General features: G+C 37.7%; 1 protein-coding gene across 1 annotated transcript in view; it reads right to left on the bottom strand.

Moving 5' to 3' along the window:
• The window catches only part of IL1RAPL1 (interleukin 1 receptor accessory protein like 1), a 670,379-nt gene that overhangs the window by 156,937 nt on the left and 485,739 nt on the right, over window positions 1-27,703 (bottom strand). Inside the window, exon 5 of the mRNA XM_074147306.1 lies at window positions 14,240-14,314. Coding sequence (XP_074003407.1) covers window positions 14,240-14,314 — 75 coding nt within the window. The remainder of the gene's footprint in view (window positions 1-14,239; window positions 14,315-27,703) is intronic.

Genomic DNA, 27,703 nt, shown 5'->3' on the forward strand with positions numbered 1-27,703 from the left:
TTCTTTACAGTGAGGGTGACAGAGCACTGGAACAGGCTGCCCAGGGAGGTTGTGGAGTCCCCTTCTCTGGAGATCTTCAAGACCCGCCTGAATGCAGTCCTGAGTAATGTGCTCTAGGCAATCCTGCTTTGGCAGGGGAGTTGGACTAGATCTCTAGAAGGTCCCTTCCAACTCCAACAGTTCTGTGATTCCGTGATTCCGTCTTAAACTTGAGCAATGCTTTAGCTTGCATTTACAATATACTAAATACATATTTCAGGAAATGCTGCTAGGGGTCAATTGCTGAGGCTCAGCTGATCTACAACAGCTCAGTCACTTTTGAGACCCCAATTAAGTGACTTGGAAATAACCAGCAATTATACGTAAACCACAGTTTCCATCTTCAGCCATCTCTAACTAGTGAAGTCCTACTTTTCATCTGTGGATTGCTTGTAAACTGCTACTGGCAGTCCAACACTTTTCTCTATATGTGTGGGTTGAGGAGTTGCAGAAGTAACACCTAACATACCAGGGACTTGTACTGGAGAGGAATCAGCTCCATTGCCAAATCTCTTTGGCATATTCCTTACCCACATCTACCTGGGATCAAGATTATCAAAAGGAATCTTACAGTCACTAACCACCACTGTCAGCAGACTGGTAGTTAAGGCTTTTCTTATAGCGCATTAGGTTGGTCTGCAGTCTCTCTCAGCTTCATCTTTCTACTCTCTTCTCCGTCTGCCTGAAACCTCTACTGTCCTGAGGATTTAGACAACTCCTTGAAAAGCCCAAACATGCTGAATACAGACCTAGAAATGGGCTGCTCTAAATTCTTTTCTTTCCAAGAAGAGTTAGATTCATTTCAACCCTAAAGCATGGGCTGCCATCTGGAGGGTAATCCAGCCCCCAGATTAATATGACCTTTATATAAACCCATGCTCCAGTGGAGCCTTCTCCCCTGTGGCAGTTCAGAGCTGCCTCCCTGGCACAGCTTCAGCAGTGAAATATCCACCCAGTGGGGTGACTGCCTACATGGATCTCCTCATGCATTAGGCTAATTCTGAACGAAGCATACTGAATTTAGGACACAAAACCTCATGAATTACATTTCATGCCTTGGGATATTATGACAGCTGAGAGGAGTTGGTCCACACCCACACTTGTTAACAGATTGCCACAAAGCAAAAAAGGAGATCGGGGCAGGGATACTGCAGAATACTAGGTGACAGATCAATCAGTGATACCATCTTGTCATAATAAGGATAACACTTCTAAATGACAAGCAAAGTTCAAAGGAGGAGATGTTCAAGCTCTGAAAGATACTGACTTCTCTTGGTACAGTCTTCTCTTTTGATGTACTTCAGGCTGGAACTCTACTTCTAATTACATAAAAAGATTATGAAAAATGGAATTGAGAAAAAAGATGTGCACAGACTCACTGAATGCAGTGAGGGTGGGTGTTTGGTAGTTTTGCACGTACAATGTGGACAACAGCTCACTATTCTTACAGAAAATTCTGATTTTCACTGTAGAGAAAAGAAGTGAAGAATTTCAAAAGTAAAGTGATTTGCTTTTACAATGATTAATTTGGAACCCTTTTCATTGATGATTGCCTATAACATAAAGTCAGACAAAGTAAAAATAAGATAACCCACAATCCTGAGATTAGTCATACCATACCTTTTCAGAGTATTGTACAGATAAAGTAGAGTCAATAACCTTACTTCTGCAGGTTGTATTAAAGTCAGTATATTTTTTCCATAGCAAAGGAATATTTCAAAGTCAGGAACCATCTTGAGATTACTTTTTTCATGCCACTAAGAGGAGCAACTAAAAAAAGTCCGAAAAATAAATCTTCTGACATGACAATATTAAAAGACTCAAAGTTTACCATTGAAAATATCATCTGCTAAAATTAAAATTGTCTTTGAAGTTTGATGAGCTGTATGACTAAAATCAAGCCTTAAAAAATATTTGCTATGTTGTTCTCAGTATCACTAATTTATCATGTATACTTCTGCTGAAAAACAAGAACCATCAACCAGTATGCTTTTTACTCATATAAATGAGTACAAAGGCGATGAAGCAAGAACAACTGATAAACAAAATTAACTGAGTGTCTAATTAAAGAGTTGATATGACTAATATACTTTTTTCTTTTATCACTGTAAAATGTGTTCCTTGCTCTCAAGTTTCTGTAACTGGATATCAGATAACCAATTAAGTAACAGTGTGATTCATGTATAGCTTTAAATAACGTCAAAATAATAATGAAATTATCTTTTGTGTTTGGTGATGGGAAATCATTAACAGATCTCTGTTTATGGAGTTATATTTCAATGAATTTATCAGTCAAAATGAAAACATGCTAGAAGACCTGGGCTATAAATTTCTATGATATACCATACCTATGACATTTCCAGTTACAAAATTCATGGTGTTAAATGGTTCAACCTAAAATGTTTCTGAAAGCTCTACTTTAAATATTTTTGAAAGCCTAGCATTCACCTGTTATGTATAGGTACCATGAAGGAAGATACTCACAAACTCCAACTTCAGGTATGTCATCCCGGGTGTTTAACCAGAGTCTAAGATCCTGTACAGTGAATGGAGTGAGTAGTAGTGTGCTGAAGTCCAGACAAAAGCCACCTTGATGGGAAGACATGGGTAGCTGCAGAGCAGTTCCGGTCTGATGTGATATGATTTATGCCATACCAGGTGCCTCTTGATTTCTATCAACCCTGTGGGGAATCTACTGTGACCAACTATTGAGTGATGTTTCATAATCAGTTTGAGCCAGAACACCTTTATGTTGTCTTCTCCCTGTCTATGCACACCCACTCTCACCATGTCTTGGCATTAAGGTTTGTTGCACCCAAGTCACTATTAGCATAACTAGCCATGTAGCAAAAGTTGCTTTTCTTTCCTTTGGGATTACTTTTCAGCCATCTCACAAACCCTATGAGCATGAGTGCTGAAGCTGGCTGAAAGAAGAGGAGAGTGACAGGGGGCAGGCGTCAGAGCAGCATTAAAGCTGCATTAAAGCAATGGCGAAACATCACACCATTAATGGCTAATGTAGCTGTCAGGTAAAATTGTGTGCCCTCGAGAGGCTCCACTGACTCATTCAAGAACCTATTATTTGAGTCAGAGGTCTCAAGCCAGACAAAATAAACACTCTTCATAATATATAAGGATCAGGAACACAAAGGTATTGACAGCAATGGAAGTTAGGCATCTAAGTATTTTTTGTGCATCTGACACTAAATGAATTTTTATGTTTTTGATAACTTCCTCTTTCATGGTGACTGTGCCAGAAACATTTTAAACAGAAAAAAAAAAGAAAAAAAAAAAAGAAAAAAAATGGAGTTTGCATGTCCAGAGATTCCAGGAAACAATTAGTAGCAAAATCTGTCTCCTCCCTAGAGTTCTCTCTTCTGTAAAAGTTTGTACAGTCCTTTTTCTCTTGAACTGCTGGTGTGCTGGCTTAGACTGCCCTGGAAGCCAAACTCCATTTTCTACCTCCTTACCTTAAGGAGAGACTGATATAAGGAAATCCCAAAATAAAATAACTCTGAAAAAGGACGCAGTATTCATAAAAATAAAACAGCAGTCAGCATAACAATGCTCTTGGAAAAGTCTTTCAAGTTTACTGAGTTATTCCTTGTATGTGTCCATCCAGTAAATAATACAATAACATGTTAATCCTTTTTTTTTTTTTGACTTAAACTAGGTTGAACTGTTATTGTTGGCAATGCATTTGCATATGTGTCTACTAGAGTAATTAAATTATTCTGAGCACTCTGGACAAACCAAAGATTGTTCATTCCTCAATAGTAATTCCAAATAATTTCAGTCTTGGACTTTGCCCTTTTTGTTTCTTTATTTGTTTGTTTTTACAATGAAGAATAACCTCACTGATTTGTGTACTCACATGATGGGAGGTATTCATGTTTATAATAAATCTTTTGTTTCCAGTGATATTTTACTTTCTTGTGTGGAAACAAGAAATAGTAACTAAGTAGTCCATTTTCAGAATTTTACCTTAGGCAATAGTATAAGAAATTAAAAGAGGACAGATTGTAGAAAATACTGTTGTATTATCTTTTTGCTTATAGCTGTCTAGAACATTCTGAGAGAGATCTAGGGCACAAATTATGATTAGCATGTGAGTGTTAACACATTGCTAATAATTTTTCATCAAATATGAAATTTGGACTAATAATTACATGTATCCTTTTATTCTCAAGTCTAACACAAAGCAAAGGAGTTCACTGACTTACAGTTCTTAGTCATGCATTCATCACTAGCAAAGTGTTATATGAAGGTTTACAATACATGCCATAAATAAACTATTGCTGGAATTATTTATTTTTTTTTATCAATTATGCTATGTAGCATCAAACTGAATTTCCATGAGTCTTTTTTTTTTTATTATTTGCAAGTTCCCCAGATATTAAATATAACTTAAAATTAAATAACCAGTGAATTGACCACTTATAAAAAATGTGTGTTGAGTATATCTAAGGAAACTATATCCTGTGTATTCATCCATAATATGCTATGTAAACAGAGAAGAATAGCACCTAGATATGAATAGTATGAACTTTAAGTGTTACACATCTGTTAGTAAATATTAAAAAGATCCTGTTCAAGTGATTGTTTCAAAAGATTCATACTGCTATGATGTCCTAAACTGTAAGAATTTGTCACAAGTATTTAAGACCCTCAATGTTCCTCCAAATAAATTTCCATTTTGTATTGACATGACATACTCTCAAATCCCCAATAATTATTGCCGTTAAGAATGCATGCAGATTTAGATGGATTTTTCATAATGAAACCTGTGTACAGCACTAAACCTTAATACAATCTACAAATCCATAGTACATCTAGGACAAAAACAATGTTCAGTGCAGCTTCTTGTAAAACCACTCCTAATTTGGACTGCATGAGTATATGCTGACTTCACCAGTAATGCTGGAAAGCATTTACTCTAGAACTGGAAAGCAGAGTAATTCTTGGGAGAAAAAAATCTGTACTAGCGTTTGTTGTTCCACCAATAGCCCAAAGATATCTTTACAGAGATCAACTTGACATGTGAAGACCATTGCTGCTCACAAGAGATCTGTATCTCTAAAGCAGAATATTCTGAAGGAGTTCATTAATTTAAAATTGTTATCAATCATTAATTTAAAATAGTTATCAATTATAAGTACTTAGGACACAGTATTAAATTTTTATTTTGATAATCACTGCTTAACATTTCCACAGTACCATTAAGAGCTGTTTTATTTTTTTTGTGTGCAAGGAAACACTTCTGTGTCTTTCGACATTAGATATGATGAAGGGCCTACATATAATTTAGAAACACAATGTATAGCTTGAAGCCAAGACTCTGGCAAAAATGATTGCAAAACAATGTGAATCCTGATGTTTCAAATTTATGCAATTACAGCCTTTTTAGGACTGTAATTCGCAGGGTGGAAATTATATACAGTATGCGCCTATTTCTAAATTACATTTCTTGGCATATACTGTTCTGTATTTATTATGATTTTACTTAAAATAAGTTATATCTTGCTGTCTCCCACAGAGAATTCTCATAAAAGTTTTGTTGTATCTGACTATATTTTATTCTGCTAGTAAGAGACATATGATTTTTTGATTGTTTAAGAAAGTCTTCTCCAATAATCCAAACTTTTGGATGATTATCCAACTGATGTGGAAAATCTTTTGAGGTTCCACAGTCTTGTCTATATTACAAAAATAAACTGGATGTTGACCTTTCTAATAGAAATGTGAAAAATTCCACAGAGTGAAATAGAAAATTCTCATATATTTAATCTGTACATAAAGAATGAAACATACATAGCCGCAGAGAGACTGAACAGAGAGTTTTTATTGCATTAAATCCTATTTAGATGCTTAACACAGAAAGTACTTCAGGTAAGTATGGTATATACTATACTGTAGAGCAGACAATTCTCAATGGATTATAATCTAACATAAATAAAGAAGTTTTATTATTCTATCATTAATTCAGGTAAATATTTCCTAGACAAAGTATTAATAAAGTGAGAGAGAATTTGTACAAATGCGTTGTCGAGTTTTATCTATATGGGCATATTTATACATTACGTATGGAGAGAGAGATTAGGTGTCCATGTATATGTATTTGTTCTCAGATGCACATACAGATGGAGAAAGAGAGACAAATAAACATTAAAAATACATAGATATGCTATTTCTAGTTATGACTTTTAGGGTTTGATTAAATTTGGAAAAAGAGTGAACAGAAAATCACCTGACATGCCACTGAGCTGTAACTGCACACTTTTCATTTAGTGCATTTGAATGTCTCTGACTTGCTTATTGTCTGCTTTTTTAGTAAACTTTTTCTGGCCCTTCATGGACAGCCGCAGCTACAGAATAGCTGGATTAATGCAATCTGAAGGCTGAAAGTCTAAAGAAGGGACTATAGGGTACCTAGGAAACATTTTTCTTTGTTTTTAATAATCAGATTTTAGTGATTAAAATCTCCCTTATTATCATGTGGTTTTCTTCTTCACTAGGTGGTTGTTTTTTTCCCTTGAATCAATAAGGGAAAAGTCCCTGAGGATTTGGAAGTCCTCAGTCCATTTTCACTTTGGGAACATACTTTTATGCTATACTCAATTAAGAATTAGAATTTAGCTGAAGATGCCAAGAAAAAATTTAAAAATCATTTTCTTTCTTTCCAGTAGAATGTGAAAAACAGCAGGGACCTGGTGGAAGTGCTCACCAAGCCACTTTCTGTCAACAGTCCTGGCTAACTGGGGAGGTTCTAGTTGTCTGAAAGATAGCAAATGTGATGCCCACCTACAAGAAGGAGGATCCAGGGAACTACAGGTCTGTCAGTCTGACCTCAGTGCTGGGGAAGGTTGTGGAGCAGCTCACCTTGAGTGCCATCACATGGCACATACAGGACAAACAGGCAATCAGGCACAGTCAGCATGGGTTTATGAAGGGCAGGTCCTGCTTGACTAACCTTATCTTCTTCTATGACAAAGTGACTTGCTTAGTGGATGAGGGAAAGACTGTGGATGTTGTCTATCTAGGCTTTAATAAGGCTTTTGACACCATTTCCCATGTCATTCTCTTGGAGAAACTGGCTCTTTATGGCTTGGACAGGCATACGCTTTGCTGAGTAAAAAACAGGCTGGATGACTGGGCCCAAAGAGTAGTGGTGAATGGAGTTAAATCCAGTTGGTGGCCAGTCACAGCTGCTGTTCCCCAGGGCTCTGTACTGTGGCCTGTTCTCTTTAATATCTTTGTCAATGCTCTGGACAAGGGGATTGAGTACAACCTCAGTAAGTTTGCAGATGACCCCAAGTTGGGTGAGAGCATTGATCTGCTTGAGGGCAGGAAGGCTCTACAGAGGGATCCGGACAGGCTGGATCGATGGGCTGAAGCCAATGGTATGAGGCTCAACAAGGCCAAGTGTTGGGTCCTGCACTTGGGTTACAACAACCCCATGCAGCACTACAAGCTTGGGGAAGAGTGGCTGGAGAGCTGCCTGGTGGAAAAGGACCTGGGAGTGTTGGTCTACAGCCAGCTGAATATGAGCCAGCAGTGCGCCCAGGTGGCCCAGAAGGCCAATGGCATTCTGGCCTGCACCACAAATAGTGTGGTCAGCAGGACTAGGGAAGTGATCATCCCTCTGTACTAGGCCCTGGTGAGGCCCCACCTCAAATATTGTTCAGTTAGGGGCCCCTCACTACAAGAAGGGCATTGAGGTGCTGGAGCATGTCCAGAGAAGGGAGAACAAGTCTCATGAGGAGTGGCTGAGGGAACTGGGATTGTTTAGCCTGGAGAAAAGGAGTCTTTGGGGAGGCCTTATCGCTCTCTACAACTACCTAAAAGGAGGTGGTAGCGAGGCAGGGGTCAATCTCTTTTCCCAAGTAATAGGCAACAGGACAAGAGGAAATGGCCTCAAGTTGCACTGGGGGGTTTGGATTGGATATTAGGAAAAATTTCTTGACTGAAAGGGTTGTGAAGCATTGGAACAGGCTACCCAGGGAAGTGGTTGAGTTGCCATCCCTGGGGGTATTTAAAAGCCATGTAGATATAGTGCTGAGGGACATGGTTTAGGGTGCTGTAACTCGGCAGTGCTGGGTTAACAGTTGGACTCGATGATCTTAAAGGTCTCTTCCAACCATAACAATTCTATGTTTCTATGATTCTGTGTATGAGCCTTTGGTCAGCTTGTATCTGGTTAGATGAAAAACATACATTTCAAATATTTGAGATTTCATGAACCAGTCTGCAGTTAAACCTTTAAGTGTGCAAGTGAGTCTTTAAGCAAAGCTTTTTCCATTGAAAGTCCTACTATTTGACAAGTAAGTATATTAAACAAATTTAGCCCACAAATTATGATATGATACTAAAACATTTTAGAACAGCAAGGTTAAGAATTTCTCAATGGAAACTTTCCTTTAAAATAATAGTTTGTTGAAAACTAACTTTTTACAATAAATAATTCAAACAGAAAAAAAGGACATTTTAAATTGGGTCATTTTGTTGGGGTTTGGATTTTTTTTTTTTTCCCTTTTCAAAACACTCCTAGTTGTTCTGAAAGGAAAAGCCCAGCTCTCAGGTCAACAAAGAAATATATGATATGTGTGAAGCAAATTTTGAATTTACAGTTTTGATTATTCCCACGTGAAACTGTTGCCCATATTATGTTAATATAATCATAGAATATATCAAAGAACCAAAGTATCCAATTGAATCACAAGATTGAAAAAAGTATCAATTTGGTTTAAAGAATGTTGGTGCAATCAAACAGTTAAACTTAAAAATCCCTATATCATAATGAAAAAAATTCTATTCCTGTTACCAAGTGAATATAGCATTTAGATGAAACATGCAGAGATAAAAATTAATAATTTTAGATATAATTTCATTTAAATTTTCATCCTGAAATGAAGCAGAAATTGCTAGTTATTTCATATTACATTAGTTAATCTATTTATACAGCTACTGATTCAGCTAGGTAAGGAAGGCTTTTATCATTAACATGGCCAATTTGTAAGGAAGATTTTTTTGACAACACAGTGCTATGAATGAAGTAGCATTTTCCTCTCCCTGGTGATTTACCTCTGGAACTTCTTTGTATTCTTACTTTAGAAATAATACATTAAAAGCAAGTTTAGTGACATTTTTTCTTGAATAATTGTGGCAGAAGGGGAGAAAGAAGGAAGTCCCAATTAACTATGTAATAGTCAATTTAATTTTATTGAAATAATGACCTAAAAACAGATAGGAAAAAATATCCACTACATATGTGGTCACAGGAGTAATTTTTTTGTGTTGGATGAAATTCAGTAAAAATCATTTCATTCAGATGACAGAAAAAGTATTTAGGTGCCTGTCCAAACTTATCTTTTAGGTCCATTCATAGAATGCTGGAAATCCTTTCTTTCTTTTTTCTTTTCTCTAAAATCAAGCCTAGTTAAAAATAACTCAACAATTGCATTATCTTTCTAGGTGAATTTTGGCATTTCAAATGACAGCCTTGTGCAGAAGCAGGAAACACACTGAAAAATGGATAGGACACAGGCTGACTAGTTTGTTAGGTGTTTAAAATAATTATTGACGGAGTGTTGCATTTTTGGAGGTTGGTTTTGTTTTTGTTTTTGTTTTTGTTTTTTCAATTCAGACCCATTACTATCTGTTGTGGAGACACACCTATCTTCTTTAGTAACATGAAGATGAACCAACTGGGTTCTAAAATCAGACTTTCCTTGAGGAGGACAGATATTTGACAGTGCTGGTGGGAAAAACAATGTTACCTGAAAGACAGGGGAAACTGATAAGACTAAGAATTTACCAATATAGAAAACCAGAACATAATCTTTATATAACTATACATATGAAGGATATGATATATTTTTATATCATAAATATGTAACATCTACATTAATCTAGAATAAAAAATAAAGTTATCTGAAGTTTTAGGATATTTCATATGTAAGAAACAATTCCTTTCTGTACAGTTCTGAACTGAAAGGTTTGTATTTTTATTACTATTACGAGGGGCTGTTATGTTAGCACGGATTTGTTTGTTCACTTTTGCTAGAGTGTTGAGGTTGACGCGCGGAAACAAACCCTACAACTCAAATAGAGTTATAAAGCAGGTATGTTTATTGCGGCGCCGGATTTCTCCTCCTAACTTGTGCACTGGCTCGTAAAAGAAGCATCTATTTATGATAAAAAGCATACATATTCATTAATGTGGGCTGGGTTATTATAATTAATTCTAAGAAAAGGCGTTACTATTCTAATTATTTCAAGGAACTCATTATGCGCATGCGTACTGTCACCCAGTGGTTGTGGGCTGGGGTTTTCTGGAGGAAGGCTCATAGTCTTCTTCACTGTGTACTTTTACCTTTGACTTAGAATGCTGGGCTGGCTGGACCCCAAACCACGAAACTGGTCCCGACCAGATGGACACTTTACCCAGACAATTGGATTCCTCCTTAGCATGCAGGCTGTTCCTACTATCTTATACACAAGGCCATTTCTTTATCTTGGAATGCTGGACTCCTGGGCTCCGAGCTCTGTTCTTTGCCAAGCTGTACTAAATCTACACTAATGACCTTTAACCATTCATTTTCCAAATCAAGGCTAAGAGGAAGAACATTGTGGGATGTAGTTCCTTGGGTCATTATGCTGCTGTTCTTCGCCTGTGCCTCCCATTCCTTGCCTGCTTTTCTCCCCTCCCTGGCTTATGCTGCTGCCAGCCCACAGAGTGGCTCAGAGCTGAGTTGGAAACACTCCTCGTCTCCTTAAAGTTCCAGGCTTCTTGCAGTCTGCATACTTCTGAAGACTGTATTTGACATAATATTTTATCTGAAGTCATTGTTTCCAGGGAAGCAGTTTATATTGAGGTCACCACAGCTACCTAAGAATTGTTTTAACGGGAGAAACGCTTAAAAAGAAAACAGTATTTTTACCCTTACAATAGGATTAAGTTATTGATTACAAAATTGGAAGTGAAGTTACAAACAAAAACCATTAAATGCAGAACAGGATAAGTTGGGAACTAATCTTTCTTTCCTCATCTAGGATTTCTCTGCTTTGTGTCTTGGCTGTGTCATGCTGTCTTTCAAGAAAAGCCTTTGCGAAATGAATTTCTCCTTCAATTTCTATCCTGTGCTTCTATCTTGTGCTTTTCTGGTTACTATTCAGTGTGAAAAAAAGATATTTTTTGGATGAGCTCTCAAGATTTCTGTGGCTCTCTAAGACTGCTCATTGCAGTGCAGCTATTCTTAATAGTTTCCCAAACATCAGGTGAATAGCAGGACACCTTTCACAGGACTGACTGTGGATAGCAACAGTGTGATGGGAGCCTGTAGGTTCATAGGACTGAAGAGTGCAGATTCTCCAGCTCTAGTTTCTTTACTTTTGTCTTAACATGTCAAACTGTAGTTGCTAACTTACACTATAACACTATCAGTCACCCCTTAGAGAAAATCCTTCCTTAATGTACAGTCACCTTTTGGTCTGATGCTGTTTTATGGAAGCCATGCAATGCAATAATACAACAGGTACTTGGTCCTATGACATTAATTTTAATTACTGGTGTATAGAAGACACCAATATATCTCAGCAATAAATGTCAGATATCTCAGGAGCACTGGAGCCAAAGGAATGACATATGCCTGGAGTCTTCCCACCTTGATTTAGACACTGCATGGAGGTACCCTGCTTAAGAACTGAACTCTAGTAGCTCCTTCAGCAGCAAACATACTGGGGTTGCTGAGGATTTCCTCAAAAGTGTGCCCAGTACCACTCACCATAGGCCTACCAGCAGGGGAAGATTTTGAGGTGGACCACCGCTGTTGATGTTTCAGCACATCATGTGCACCTCCAGAAGCACACATGTTCCTGTAAGTTATGTATGCATCCCCCAGGGAATGCCCTGACACTTGCAGCCTCCTTCATTTCCAACTCAAGGTGGAGGACTGCAAGGTGAGAAGCACAGAAATGTGAGGGGAGATCAGAGATTGCCCCAGGTCCCCACCATACTGACTGGTGACCTACTAGTGAAATACCAGACTACCTCAAGCTCTGAGTTCCTTGCTCTCCCTTTTCTGCACCACCCATTCAACTTCTCCCTCTTCCATCAACACATTTATTTTCCAAATAAGGACAAACACACCACCCCAAAGACATTCTGGAGGACTAGCATGTTTTTTGGCAATGTCTAGACCAGTCTGCAACATGTGGTCACCCCAAGCCTCAGGTGGGTTGGAGGCTGCTGGCTTATGTAACTAATTAAGGTTTGGCTAAGTGCATCTCAATGTTATTCCAATGTTAGAATATTTTGCATTTTTTTGTAGTGAATGAACTGGCCCCCTGAAATGTATGCTAGCTTTCCGCAGTGAAAGTGAAATGTAGACCTTTCAAATTTTATCAAGCAGAACAAAGACACTTAGTCTGAGTGGAACAACATAATTTTCATGTCAGGGAACTATCACTTTTTTGCATTTGCTCCAGTTCTCACAGGCTTTTTCACAGGCTTTTAAACAACAAATTAATATATTCTTGTAGCTTCTTATTCTTGTAGCAAGGTATTAGAGCTTAACATTCATTTACAGTCAGACTTTCCCATCTGTATCTGAAAGTGACATTTTCAAATTAACTCTTTCATATTAATCAATAGCTATTTAGTTTTCTGAAAAGTGTCTGTTACAAATCCAGCACTTCTCAAATTATTTAATCTGTTTCTCAGGACTATGAGAAATCAAAGATATGATTTTCTAAAAATCATAGATAAAAAGCCTCTATCTAGCCATTAATAATTACACTCTTATTGAAATAGTCTCACCCATATAGTATAGTTAGCAAGACAATGCCAAAGCCCAAAAAGGTTCTGCCTTTTGTTTTTTTTTTCCATCAAAAATATCTCAGTAAGCAACGTCAGTTAGGAAAAAACTGTGTGGAGTCACTTTGTTTTCTGTTCCCTTGTATTGTGTTCAAATGGAAAGGTAGAATCATCTAGGACTGTGATGTAGGAAAAGTTTTCTGACTTGGTGTATCAGGAACAATACTTCAGAAGAACAACAGAAATTAGCTCTAGATGGAAATTTGTTACATTTCCCCTTTTCTATGTACTTGTTTCTAAAAACATGTATATCAGCATCTCAGAATATTACCTCAAGAGCATGAATAATTTTAAGCAATATTTTATGAATATTTAAAAAAATCTATTATTCTCTGGTCACTATCAGCCATAGGCTGGCAAGCACCATAAAGTGTTCTGCCAATGACTGTCAGAATTAATTTGCAAACCTTCTGCTTTTTCTGATATTGTGCTGCAGAATGTACCGAGTTTTGTTTGCTTGCTTGCTTTTTTTTTTTTTTTTTCCAATGAGATTTAGACAACCACCAGATTTGTTTCCATTTGTTTCTGTGGCTAACATGCTAGAAGATCTATCAATAGGTTACTGTTCTGACACCGAAGCCTAATTCCAGTGTAACCTACTGAGGACTGTTTGTTTCTTACAAGTTACCCTCCGTGTCAGTCCGCAAAGGAAATGGATTGTTATACCCTGCAAACTGCAGTAACTCATGTACTTAGCTTTGGAGCCTTAATTACCTGTACAGCAGTAGGGGACCAAAGTGACAAAACATATCCACCATCAACTAGGCTAGAAAAAGTGAAACAAAATGGTTTCTTCATGCGTCAGTTTCTCTCCACTCATCTTTACATACGTATTTGCACATTCAGAATAATCAGATGCTATTATGTTAACTTCTCAATGTTTGCTGGATAGTTTTAGACCAGTGTAACATTTCTAATTACAGAACATCCTTGCAATTCTGTAAGTAATCACCAAAGCAAAGGAGTCTTGCAAGCAGAATTTAAACCACAAAATCCCACAGTAAATATATATATATACAAATATACAGAAAAGGAGAAGTTTAGAAAGAAAAGCTCATGTACACTTACAACTATAGATTTTCAGCAAAAGTAAAAACGACTATCAGTAATATTCAAGGGCTTAGTATTCAGTATTAACTACTACTATTTTTTTGTGAACAACACTCGTCTAGATAGTATATGATACATCTCTGCATGGAAGAAAAGTATGTCTAATGCCTTTTCAATGAAATTGTTAATGCCACCACGCCATCACATTACCATCATACATTAACACATCAAATACCTTCATAACATTTGAATAGAAATTATGTATTTGCTACTTACCTAACTGGGTCTCCTGAATCGTTAGCTTAGTCTCCAAGGGGTGTAAAAGCTTTGGTGGTTTATCTGTTAGTGGTGCTAGAAAAGAAAGAAATTCATGTATATAATTTTTTGATTATTACTGGGTAGAATAAGACTTGATTTTATACCAATTGTTTCAGGAATTCTTCAGTTTTACTTTTGTTTAAATAATGTTCATGCCTTCAGTAGCTGTAAATGTTTTTGCTTAGAGAGTAAATATAGCACCAAAATTTAGAATCTTTCACACGCTAAGGTATTGAAGGCACTTTTGTTAAAAAAAGTCATCTCTTCAGACCCTCACAGAAAACATTCACTGACATGTTACAACCTTGTATTTTCATAAACATTATCCAGCATTTCATAGTTTGTTATAACATTTAATTACCTTTCTATCAAATATAGTAATTAATTGAGAAATTATATAAACTAAGTTGCTGTCAAAAAATTAGAATATCTGATGAAATTTTTATTTAAAAAAGATATTACAGTCACTGAAACTTTTGAAAGTGGAGTACTACAAAAAGGCTCAGTTTTCAAAATCCAAGGGATGGATACAGTGAAATAATGTCAAGATTCCTAATAAGATGACTTCCCTCCTACCTTTCGAGGTATTATTGAAATAATATTAGTAGACTTACGCAAATTGGGGAATGGGAATAACTTTGTAGTGGTCAAAAACTTTCTGAAGGTTGTTGAAGCTTGCTCAAAACATATAGCTAAATAGTGCAGCTATTCTACTACATTCATCATCTGTATACTTAATTCATAGAAGTGACATTCATTATTACTGCTTTTGTTGTTGTTAGCAAGTGTACTTTTTACTGATCTCTGACAGATGAGTGTATGCTGCATGAAAAAAAGGACATTCATTTATTTTTTCTTTAAAATTGATAGTAAATGTTCATGGGAAAGCTCCAACTTTTGTAGTCACCTGGAACATTTTGATATTTTGCTTTTCAACATTAATTCGTACTTTAGTCTTTAACACAGATTATGGGCTGTCAGAGATTTAAAGTACATTTGACATTTTGATATAACTCTATAATATTTATTCCCTCCAACTTGTCAAAATCACTGTTCTATTTCTTACTGACACACACACATCCACATGTGTACGGGTTTAATCTACTGAACACACTCATCTCCTGTCAGTTGAATTGTAGGAGAGGCTTAGTTGCATTCTCTTTACTATGTTTCCTCTGCTCTTTGATTAAATTATCAATGCCTTTTAAAATCTACAGTATTAATTTCAACTTTGTGGCAACTACAGAATGGATCTATTATCAACTTATATGTTTCTGCTTTACAGAAGTTCTCCTTTGTCTGGCAGAGCATAAACCCACCCAATTGATGTGTGGTATGTTGGCGCATCAGATCTAGGACTGAATCAACATATCTCTTCAAGGATGGGAAAAGAACTGGATTTGGTCCAGAGACCCTCTTTCAGTTCATTCTTCCAACAACAACTTCTACTCTCTACAGGAAATCATTCTGCACTACACACTTTGGAGAGAGCCACAGCTGTGAAAGGCTTTTCGGCAACATCTCTGGGCTGTTACTTTTCTTTACACCAATTTGAATGCTTTTTAGCTCTCTTTTTGTCTCTCTTTTTTGTTTTTTAATGTTTCTTTTTCTTGGGGGCTAAAGTGTGTGGAAGGGAAAAAGACTCAAAATATATTCTTTCTTAAGCTGCAAAATTAGTCATTCCCATTTCTTAACTTCTCTGTAAAGGCTCATAATTTATCAGCACATTGCCATTTTTTAAACACCATTCACTATGAATTTAAATTTAGTTTTGCAGTTCTGTCATTCTCAACTCAATTACCATTCATCAGATAATGTCTTATGAGTCACTGTTATTCTAAAACTGTTTTGAAACTCTTTGAGCAAACAAAGTTCTCTCATTGTAAGTAAAGATATAGTAACTGGTGAAGTTAATCCAAATATAACAAATGAGTAGATTATAAAACAGTATTTTCCTCAGTTTAAGCAAAGATCAACATTATTTTTGTGGTCCTGTAGTTCAGGTCTCTAAGAGGCTTCCTACTTTTTAATGAATAGGCACAGGATGTAAATATATGCAGATAAATCATCCTTCAACAACAGTAAGAAGTTATAAAATTTGTGCCCAATTTAATTTTCCCATAACTTGTGAGATTCAATAGATAATTTAAGAGAGAAATGTTACTGAAAATAATAGACTACACACATAACTGATGTATCAGAATCACAGGAGCATGTAGGCTGGAAAGACCCTCTGGAGGCCAAGTGGTCCAACCTCCTGTTCAAAGCACATCCAACAGAGCACATTGTGAGGATCTCATCCAGTCATATTTTGAATATCTCTGTGGATGGAGATTTCACCACTTCAGGCGTTCCAGTCCCCAGCCACCTTGTGGCCCTGCACTAGACTGAATCTAGTATGTCCATGTCTTTTTGTACAGCAAGGAGCCCAAAATCTGACGCAGTATTCCAGATATGCCCTGACAGATGTTAAATAGATGTGAAGGATTACCCTCCTGGATGTGCTAGCTAAATTCTTGCCAAGAGCTATGCAGTTTGCCTTTGCCAACTCATGCTCAACTTACTGTCCACCTGAGCTGCCAGGACCTTTTCTGCAAAGCTTTTTCCTACTCAGTCAGTCTCTGGCTCTACACTGCTGCATGGGGTTATTCCACTCCTAGGGCAAGACATTGCATTTGCCTTTGTTGAACTCCATGACTTTTTCCAGCTTGTCAAGGTCTTCCTAAACAGCAGCCCTGCCCTCCACTTTGTCACCCATTCCTCCCATTTTGCTGAAAGAGCACTCTGTCCCACCATCCAGGAGTATATAAAAATTCTAATCAACGTTAAAACAAGATACACCAGAGGTTAACTGCATTGTATACTTATTTTAAAGTAACAGTTATAAATTTGTGGCCAGGAAGAATTAGTGCTTAATAAGGCAGTGCATCTCTAAGCTCTCTAAATTGGGGAAAATATCAGTATTTCAGTGTTGTATCCCCTATTGATGCCTATCAGCCTAACACTGTTGTGGGTGTGTCTATACTACAAGCAATCATATCTCCCAGAGTTGGGTCCTTCACCCATTTGGAAAGGCAAGAGCATCCCTGGGGATTCTGCATTCCAGAGTTTTAGGCTCTAGAGTAATACTGTGAATGTGAATAATATAGCCAAGGAAAATAATTTGAATAGCTCAGTACAATTAAAATATCAGATTTTCAAAGGTGATTTGAAATGTGCCCTAAGTCAATCAACACCTTTAGTTTCTGTTATTCTATCCATTTGTTAGCCTGTAAATGCATGTATGTTTTCCTGGTAATTAATCCATATGGATTGAGACAGAAGTGGGAATTTCTTCACCTCCCTTCCAAGCTAACACTCTCCATAGATAGCAACATTAATGGACAGCACAGAGTTTCTGTAATCCTCATTTGGTTTAGAAACTCTGAAGTAAACCTATGCGTCCCCTATAAGCCGTTCCATATCCTTCAAAACATGGGGTGTGACTACTTGACTGGGTCAACCAATGCAACAGGCTATTCAAAATTAATACAATTTTCCAATGGATATATTGAGGCACAGTTTTCTACTAAACTGAACAGCAAAACCAGAATTTAATCCTTTCTTCCTAAACTTCTATGAAATAGCAAGAATCAAACAAAAATTGCGAAACGCACAAATACAGCTGGTCTCTTAAACAAGTTAAATACCTTTTTTTCTTTTTTATGAATAGATGTAGAAAGGCAAAAATTTTCACATCCTACAAAAATATCCATGATTTAAAAGCACTTCCTGTTCTATACTGTATGCAAATAACCAGAGTTCTTTTGAATTTATTTTAAAAAATAAAGAGAGGGTCCTCTTCCCACCAGGTAGTAGTTATCAACATGGTCGTCGTGCAGGAGGAACAGTGTGCTCAGATTCCTATTCTTGCATGAGGGAATTCTTAAGTCTTTTGGCAAGAATCTTAATTCCTGGATATTATTACCTACTGATGCATAGGTGCACTTCTCCCTCTGTCTCCCCATATCCCCTCCCCTTTCTCTTTCTCTCTTTCCCTATTTTTTCTTCCCTTTCCCACTTAAGAACATTATCCGAGACAAAGCTAACCAAAACTGGTATATTCCCTTCAAAAAAACGGGGTTTGGCAGGTCAGATTCTTTCAAAGAAAAGTTGTTGGATCGTAAATCAATTACAGCCCATCTTGTTTGACTTCTGAACCATCACTGATGAATGATTTGAAAACAAATGTGTGTCAAACTTGTTTTTCATTAGAAACAAACTAAAGTGTTTTTTTTTAAAAAATCATAAGTAACCAATTCTGAAGCTGTATTAACAATTAATATTTAATTTCAGAGATACCATCAGCTGCAGAGATATTAATCTTGTTCAAAGAGAAAGTGCCTAAATTCACATTCCATGTCTATCAGATTGGATTTACATTTAAAACACATCGAAAAATTTGTCTTGCGGTGATGAAACTGAGAGCCACCACGATCAGTCACCCAACTGGAAACTAGCCAGAAGATAGTATTTTTACATCAGCCACCTACTTCCATATATTTGCTCTATGCAAAATTCTGTTATTGAAGAGACCAGCCACCTGTCAGAATTTAACACAGCTAATGAAGAAAAGCTTAATCCAAACTGTACACCAAAATTTCTCTAATCTGAACATCAAAAATGGAACTGCCTCAAATCCCACAAGCTTTATAATAGAAAAATAATAATTCCAAAGATCTATGACTATGTTTGTTTTACAAAGTGCTCTCAGATTCTTCCTTGCAAATTGTAATAGTAGTCTAAGTTTCTTCAAGATAGACAGGGCTGCGTGGAATTGTCTGCAACTCAGAAAGGCGGTTTACTGGCTGGATGCTTCCTACAAGGACAAAAATTCACAGGAATGGCTCCCTTATCTGGCCAGTCTGTATTATCTATATTTTTAGAACTTTTCTTGTTCAACTTTTTTATTGAAGTAAAACTTACTTTCTGAGGATGAAAACCCTTTTGATCTTTCTGAGATTTGAGATAATACAATGAGATTAAACCTCTTATGTTTGTGAACTTAGACCATTTTTAGAAAAAATTACTATCTCCCTGGTAGATACTGTAACTATAGCACAGGTTAAATAGGGGAAAGAAATAATTACTGTGCTAAGGCAAACTATTTCTACACTTTGAAATCAACAGAAATGAGAGAGATGGAGTTCTTTTCTTGAAGTCCACACCATTTCTTTGAATTCACCTTGCAGTTTGGAAAGATCCCCCATCTCTTAGCTTGCCTCTAGAAACTGAGAGAACTCCTCATTGCAATTTAATTTCCTGCTGATTTCCTGAGCCTGGGTTTCCTTTTGTCCTTTCTTCTTCTGCTATTTTTGGCACAGGCAAATGACCTTCGGGGACAATGCACCTCATTCAGAAGAGGGATATTAGGTCTGATTGACTAAAAAGCTGAACCTTCAGGCACTTCTCAGCATAGTGCCTGGTGCTGCTGCCTGCTCCTCGTGCCCTGAGAGTTGGCCAGTGCCTGGCTATGAAGTGCATGTGGTGCGCTTGCCCCAATAACTGCTGCATCTCAACATTTAACCAAGCATTTTCAAGCATGATAATCTTATACAAACATCAGTGGAGAAGATTTGAAATGAGTTTAAAACAACAGATTTTAATTTTTGGTATGTTAAAATGTCCACTTCATGAGAGGGTTCGTGAATAAAGCACTGTCATTGGAAAGTCATCATTTATGAAAAGCTGCTGTAGATGGCAATATTTTGCAATCACAGGTAATTATAAGAATAGGAGGAAAAACTATAGCATTTCAGTCGATAACTGCAGTACCCTGGAAAACATTGGTGCATGCTTTTGTGTTTGATTTCTTTTTTTCTTTTTTTTTTTTCTTTTTTTTCCCCAATAGTGATGTCTGTAAAAGAAATAATGCAGTAGCAGTAGTCTATAGTAGGTTGCAATAAAATTAATTATGTGCAGCCTGAACCTACAGTCTTGAAACATTAATACACACAGTCACTGTCCAAATGAATATTAATATTGAGATCTCTGAGGTTCCTCAGATCAATTGTGAGCAGAGTAAAACTTAAGTAATGCAATGCAAGGATGTTGGGTTTTTTCTTCATTTCTCCTAACATAGGTATAGTCCTACATATTCAGATATCTCACTAGAGAAATCATTGCCTTTTAAAAAATAAATCTATGTAAAGGTCTTTCATAAAAAGGAAATTCTTTATACCTGCTTGAGACTTCTAACAACCTTAAATCTCATTTCTCAGTTACAATCAGATTAGTTTTCATCCACAAGGGCATCATTTAAAATCACATATGCCATGAATTGCACAGCAGCCTGGTAAGAATATTCTGCCTCACTGTGTGAACAAGCCTGGTTATACCCTGAAATGTGACTTAGTTATTATCACTATGACTGATAGAAGATCAGCTTTTATCTTCTAAAATGTTCCCATAAATCTTCCATTGAGAGACAAAAATTCTGCCTCTTCTTTCAGTTTATGTCTTTCTTGTCATCTTCTCTGTACCACATATTAAAAAAACACAAACCAACCCTATTGCTCTGGGCATACAAATGAAAATAGTCTTTATTTCTCATACCTAATTTTTTCTTCTGATGGTTTTCCCAAACTGAAGTTATAATCCTCAATTTTTTTTACATAAGAAAAATTTCGTAAAAGAACTTTGTAATGCAGTAACTAGAATATAATTTCCTGCAAGAAAGTGCACAAGCAGTTAAAATAGTAACTAATAAAGAGGCCATTATTATGCCGAAGTTTCAGTGATCTATATTGACAAAAGAAGAGGAATTGCTAAAACGAAATCTTAGAAGATGGGAATAATATATTTCCAAGAAGCTTTTTAAAATGTTTTAAGCTAGTGAGTCCCCTGTGATTAACAACAGGTTGTACACTGGAAGATGAGTGAATGCAGCCAGATGTTGGGGTTTTCATTATCTGCTCATCTCTAATTGAATCTGATGTGACATTTGTGCTACACCTATGACTTCAGAGAAGATGTATGTATTGCTCTTTTTCTTCTGTTAGTTTTCTTGAACACACAGTGACAGTTCCCAGTGGTCTCCAAGGAAAAAGTGCAAATAAGCAAAATACTGTTGTCACAGATGCTAATGGAGACTTGAAATAGAAAAAACCCAAAGAGTATATGTAGTTAACACTATTGTGTGAAATATCAGTCTAACATCTTGACAGTATCAGTCTCTTTGTGTGGCAGATTTAGAATTTATATTTTGATCTTACAAAGAAGAAAGGAAGGAACAAAGCAAGGCTTTGATCCTAAAAGACTTTCTATTATAGGGACAGGATTCCCCCTCCCCCATAAAAAAAGAAGAGACTCAAACTACAAAAAGACAAATAAAAATATTAAAGGATCAAAAATATTTTTTTATCTCTTGCATAAAGTTCCTCTGCATTACACCATTGTTTCTGTACAAAAATAATCCCTGAAGCAACATAACGGAAATGAGATTTCCTAGGTGGATCTATGAAAAGGATGTCATGCTAAAGGTTGGTCATGCCTACTTGCTCTGTTAAATTCGTCCCTCCACTTTCATCTAAGAAACATCAGCTTATCCAAAAAAAACATTGAGAAATTGTGAACAAGATGGTTGCTGGTGCTTTGCTATAAACAAGCATGTGATATATTATCTGTGCATTTAATTAAAATAAATGCTCTTGTTAGCAAAAGAATGAAAACACACATCCAGGGGCACTTCCACCAGGAGATTCTCTGATGTTTCAGCTTAATGGTGAAGGTCACCAGCATTTCATTCAGCAGGAATTTTGTCTGTTTTGTGAAGTTTATATTAATGGTTCATATGAGTCATCTAGGCTAAAATACCCATCTCTCCTCCTGACAGACTGCCATAAGTGGATGCTTTGCATAAACATTTTTATACTTCTTGAGGAGGGTACCCACACCTGCTGCTTGCCACGTGTAACAGGGCACTCTAATAAAACGTGTCAATGGGGTCTGACATTTTGTGCCATCTCAATCTTTTACCTCTGCCCTTGTAGGGACAATACCTCACAGACAAAATAAGACAAGGACAGAGAAGACCACTACAATTGACATGTTTTAGTACTCATGCACTGTGCTCTTGGTTTGAGTTTGGCTTAATCTACAATTTTATCTATGTGGAGCTTTGCCTAAAACATCCTTGTCTTTACCACTGTGCAAGAACAGGATTAAACTAATCCAGCTCACCTCAGTTAAACTGTATATGCTGCAGTTTCTGCTATTGCTCTATTCCAAGAAAAATGAAAAGTTTTGGGAGGTTGTTTCCTAGCACTTTTTAAGTCTGGAAGTGCTAATGATTTTTGGAGGGATCTACATGGACTTACTGTAACTACTTGTAAACATATTTATTTGCAGTTAGAACCCATAAGAGTATTTTTTTTTTTTTTTTTTGCTTCTATGTCTGTGTGTTAGGTTATGCCTTTGTTTAGAAGAGTCTTTGATGAAGTGGTGTATTGTATAAATCTTGTATAAGGCTTGTGAAACAAATAGAAACATATGCAGTATTCTTAACAACTGGGCTACCTGAATAGATTACATATTCATGAAGCAAAACAGAGAGTTATATAAATCATGAGGTTTAGGCAAACATGTAAGAAAAGCCAGACTCGCACATTTCACAGCAAGCAAGCATTCTGCAACACATACTATTAAAATTTCTCTGCATATCATTATAGATTCCCTTTTCACATCATTTCCCTTATTCTATTCCCTTTCCTTTTTTCTCCAGGTTAAAATATCAGCAGTATAGGGGGGTAAGTGTCATAGGGTTATGTTCTCTGTGACTAGCCCAAACACACATTTTCTTAACAATTACTTTATTATTCTTACTGGATGACTCCCAGAAAATCTCATTTATATTGTCCGATTATTTAGGTATACTTGGATTTTCTTGTTAAGCTTCACTTTCACGCTTGCCAGTTGAACTTTAGTATTCACTGTTATTTTTTTTTCTTCAATCTTTTCACAATCATTAAAATTTTCCCTGAAATTTATCATTACTTTCTATTTTTGACCTATTATTTTGTATATGTTGCCTCAGATTTAGGTTTCAAACCCGACTAACTGGAGTGTATTTTCCCTCATTTAAAGTCACCTATTGTAAGACACTGATTTAAGGAACTGAATAGTAATATATGTGAATCTCTTCCTGCCTTGCTTTTATTGTTCTCTTTTTTTTGAGTGTTAGGGCAGATAATTTTTGGAAATACTGTAGATCATGACCTTTGAACACAAATTCTAGATACTCTATGCTTTTTTTTTCATAATTAAATCTTTCTGCTGATAATGCTGACATTTCAGAATAAGATTTCTCAGCCTCTGAGGAGGCCTTGTAAAGGGAATAGGACCCTAAGCACCCTGACCACTTCAACCCTTCCAAAGAGCTGACATTTAAAGGCTTTGCAATTAAAGTTTTTAAATATTGCATAGAGTTTCTTCTTTCAGGATTTGTAGTCAATCTTTGAATTCTGTTGCTCTGTTTCAAAATCATCCAATATAAAAGGCAAGCTGCTTTCATTCTCTCTATTCTGGTTCTGTCATTGACCTGTACACCTCTTTCTCCAAGTCATTTCAGTGGTTTCGTCTTATGACTAAACTTAGCCACAGTGTCACTTGTGCCCAGTGACAGTACCAGAGACAATGGGCACATACTGAAACACAGGAAATTCCACTTAAATGTAAGAAAAAACTTGTTTCTTGATCACACACACACACTTGTTTCTTGGCACACAGGTTGCCCAAAGACATTGTAGATTCTCCATCCTTGGAGACATTCAAAACTCAATTGGACACAACTCTCAGCAACCTACCCTTACTGACCCTGAGGGGGTGATTGGACCAAATAATCTCCAGCAGGTCTCCACTTGATTTTTCATTTTTAACAAGTATTTGCATTTACAACCAGGTTTAGATAGTCTGGAGAATTCACGGGGTGTCCTGGGTAGTTAGTGCCTATGAAGCAGACAGGATGGGGGTAGAGTTGAGGAACATGTCATGCAAATTGCACTGCACAACTCTACAGTTTATCATACAGATGTCCTGTCTGGTTCTATACTGTGTGTACAGACCCTCCCGTTAAAACAGCAGACATACTGGCACAGGGGACTTCAGGTTTACATTATCTTTATACAAATCTCATCTGAAGCCTAAGCCCTGAAGTTTTAGTTTCTGTAGCTTTTCTGTTTTGTAACATGGTAAAAAAACAAGGTCTACCATAGGACATTAAAACCAAAAATTTTACACCGTCCTTGTAAGGGCAGGGAAGGGAACATGCCTAAAAACAATAATATTTAACACTTACTGTCCATTTCATGTACTAAGCTTTATATAAAGCTCACTATATAAATCCAGTATGGCAGATGTTGTATTAGCACATATCATACGGTTACTTGGCAACAAACAGAGATTAGACATCATAAACATTTGGTCTTCAGAAATTTTACCAGAGCTGTTGGTTACAGAACCATAATTTAATGCTTGGTGCACAAAAAACCCCACATCGCAGTTGTGAAAATCTTATATACTAAAATTTCTGTAAAGCAAGCTCCAAAACTAGAAAATCTTGTTGAAAATAATACCCTATTACATATTTTTTAAAAAATAAACACAACACAAACCCCCTTCTTTTAATTACAAACAGGTTGATAAAAAGCATTGTTGCTGGCAAACAATGGAGATCACATTGGATTCGGGTTTTTTCCAGGTACTATACTTGGGAAATGACAGATAGTTGACTTTTTTTTTTTTTTTTTTTAGAAATCTTTTGGTTCATTTTATGAATTAAGGAAATTAATGCTTGTTAAACATCTGCACATCAGTTTTCTTTGGCCAGAAACATATATCTTTTTTTTGGCCAGAAATCTATGGCATCCTATTTCTTTGCAGAATCTCTACCATGATAAATTCTCAACTAGTATTTTGATTGCCATTACTCAGTCCTCTCATAATCAAATATCTTAGACCAGAAGAAGTGGAAATGGAAGGTTTTCACTTATTTTTTCCCAAACCTGTTATTTCTCTATATATTTCTAAATATTTCTCTGTATATTTCTAAATATATTTTCTATATATTTGCCAGCAGATTAACTCTTGGCTCCAAGGCTGGTGTCACCGTCAGAACTTTGGTTTCTTTCATCATGGGATGTTCTATAGGACATTAGACCTGGTGGCAACTGGTAGGGCAAGCCTTACCCAAAGGGAAAGAGGAATATTAGGACAAGAATTAGCAGGGCTCATTGAAAGGGCTTTAAACTAGGGTTGAAGGGGGATGGGGATGAAAGCAGGTTTACTAAGGAGGAGCCTGGGAGCAGATTACCAGTGCCGATGGGTAAAAGTGCTAGCAAGGTCTTGTGGCCTGTTGCCTCAGCAGAGGTGGAGGATGGTAACCCATGTGGTAATGACATGAGGGACAGTGATAGGCTGGATACCACAGAAGGGTCTGAGCATGGTCAGGGAGGTGTTGGGCCTCACCCCCCCATAAAAATGGCAAGAAAACTAGCCCAGCTAAAGTGCATTTACACAAATGCACGTAGTATGGGCAACAAACAGGAGGAGCTGGAAGCCATTGTACGGCATGAAAGCTATGATGTAGTTGCCATCACGGAAACGTGGTGGGATGAATTGAATGACTGGAGTGCTGCAATGGATGGCTACAAGCTCTTCAGAAGGGACAGGCAAGGAAGGAGAGGAGGAGGAGTGGCCCTGTATGTTAGGGAGGAATATGAATGTGTGGAGATAAATGAGGGTAATAGTAGAGTTGAGTGCCTGTGGGTACGAATCAAGGGGAGGACCAGCAAGGCTGATATTGTGGTGGGAGTCTATTACAGACCACCCAACCAGGATGCAGAGGTTGATGAAATGTTCTATAAGCAGCTAGCAGGTGTCTCGAGATCACTTGCACTTGTCCTGGTGGGTGACTTCAACCTACCAGATATCAGCTGGGCACTCCATACAGCTGAGAGGGAACAGTCTAGGAGATTCCTGGAGTGTGTTGGGGATAACTTCCTGACACAGCTGGTGAGTGAGCCAACTAGGGAAGGAGCGCTACTTGATCTGCTGTTTGCAAACAGAGAGGAACTTGTGGGGGATGTAACAGTTGGAGGCCGTCTGGGGTACAGTGATCATGAAATGATAGAGTTTCTGATTCTCAGGGAAGCAAGAAGGGGAACCAGCAGGACTGCCATCATGGACTTCCGGAGGGCAGACTTTGGTCTTTTCAAAAGTCTGCTTGACAGAGTCCCTTGGGAGGCAGCCCTGAAGGGCAAAGGAGTCCAGGAAGGCTGGACACTTTTCAAGGAAGAAGTCCTAAAAGCACAGGAGCAGGCTGTCCCTGTGCGCAGGAAAGCGAGCTGTCGAGGGAAGAGACCGGCCTGGCTGAACAAAGAGTTAAGGTCACAGCTCAGGGAAAAAAGGAAAGTTTATGTCCTTTGGAAAAAAGGACAGGCGACTCAGGAAGATTACAAAGGTGTAGTAAAGTTATGCAGGGAAAAGATTAGAAAGGCCAAAGCTCAGCTAGAACTGAACCTGGCCCTGGATGTTAAAAACAATAAAAAGAATTTCTATAAATATATTAATAGCAAGAGGAGGACTCGGGAGAACCTCCACTCTCTCCTGGATATGGAAGGTAACATAGTGACAAAGGATGAGGAGAAGGCTGAGGTACTGAATGCCTTCTTTGCCTCGGTCTTTAGCAGTGGAGTAGGGTGTCCCCCGAGTACCCAGACCCCTGAGCTAGCAGTTAGGGGCGGGGAGCAGGACGAAGCCCCCGTAATTCTAAGGGAGATGGTGAGGGACTTGCTCCATAACCTCGACATAAACAAGTCTATGGGCCCAGATGGGATTCACCCGAGGGTTCTGAGGGAGCTGGCAGAAGTGCTTGCAGAGCCACTTTCCATCATCTACCAACAGTCGTGGCAAACTGGGGAGGTCCCAGCCAACTGGCGCCTAGCAAATGTGACGCCCATCCACAAGAAGGGTCGGAAGGATGATCCAGGGAACTACAGGCCTGTCAGTCTGACCTCGGTGCCTGGGAAGGTGATGGAACAGATCATCCTGAGTGCCATTATGCAACACATGAAGGATGCCCAGGTGATCAGGCCCAGCCAGCATGGGTTCACAAGGGGCAGGTCCTGCTTGACAAACCTGATCTCCTTCTATGACAAAGTGACTCGCTTGGTGGATGAAGGAAAGGCTGTGGATGTTATCTACCTAGACTTTAGCAAGGCCTTTGATACAGTGTCCCACAGTATCCTGCTGGAGAAACTGGATGCTCATGGCTTAGATGGGTATACTCTCCGCTGGGTTAAAAACTGGCTGGAGGGCCGGGCCCAGAGAGTGGTGGTGAATGGAATGAAGTCCAGTTGGCGACCGGTCACGAGTGGTGTCCCACAG

Source organism: Numenius arquata, chromosome 1 (assembly GCF_964106895.1).
Source record: "Numenius arquata chromosome 1, bNumArq3.hap1.1, whole genome shotgun sequence".
Classification (NCBI taxonomy): Eukaryota; Metazoa; Chordata; class Aves; order Charadriiformes; family Scolopacidae; genus Numenius; species Numenius arquata.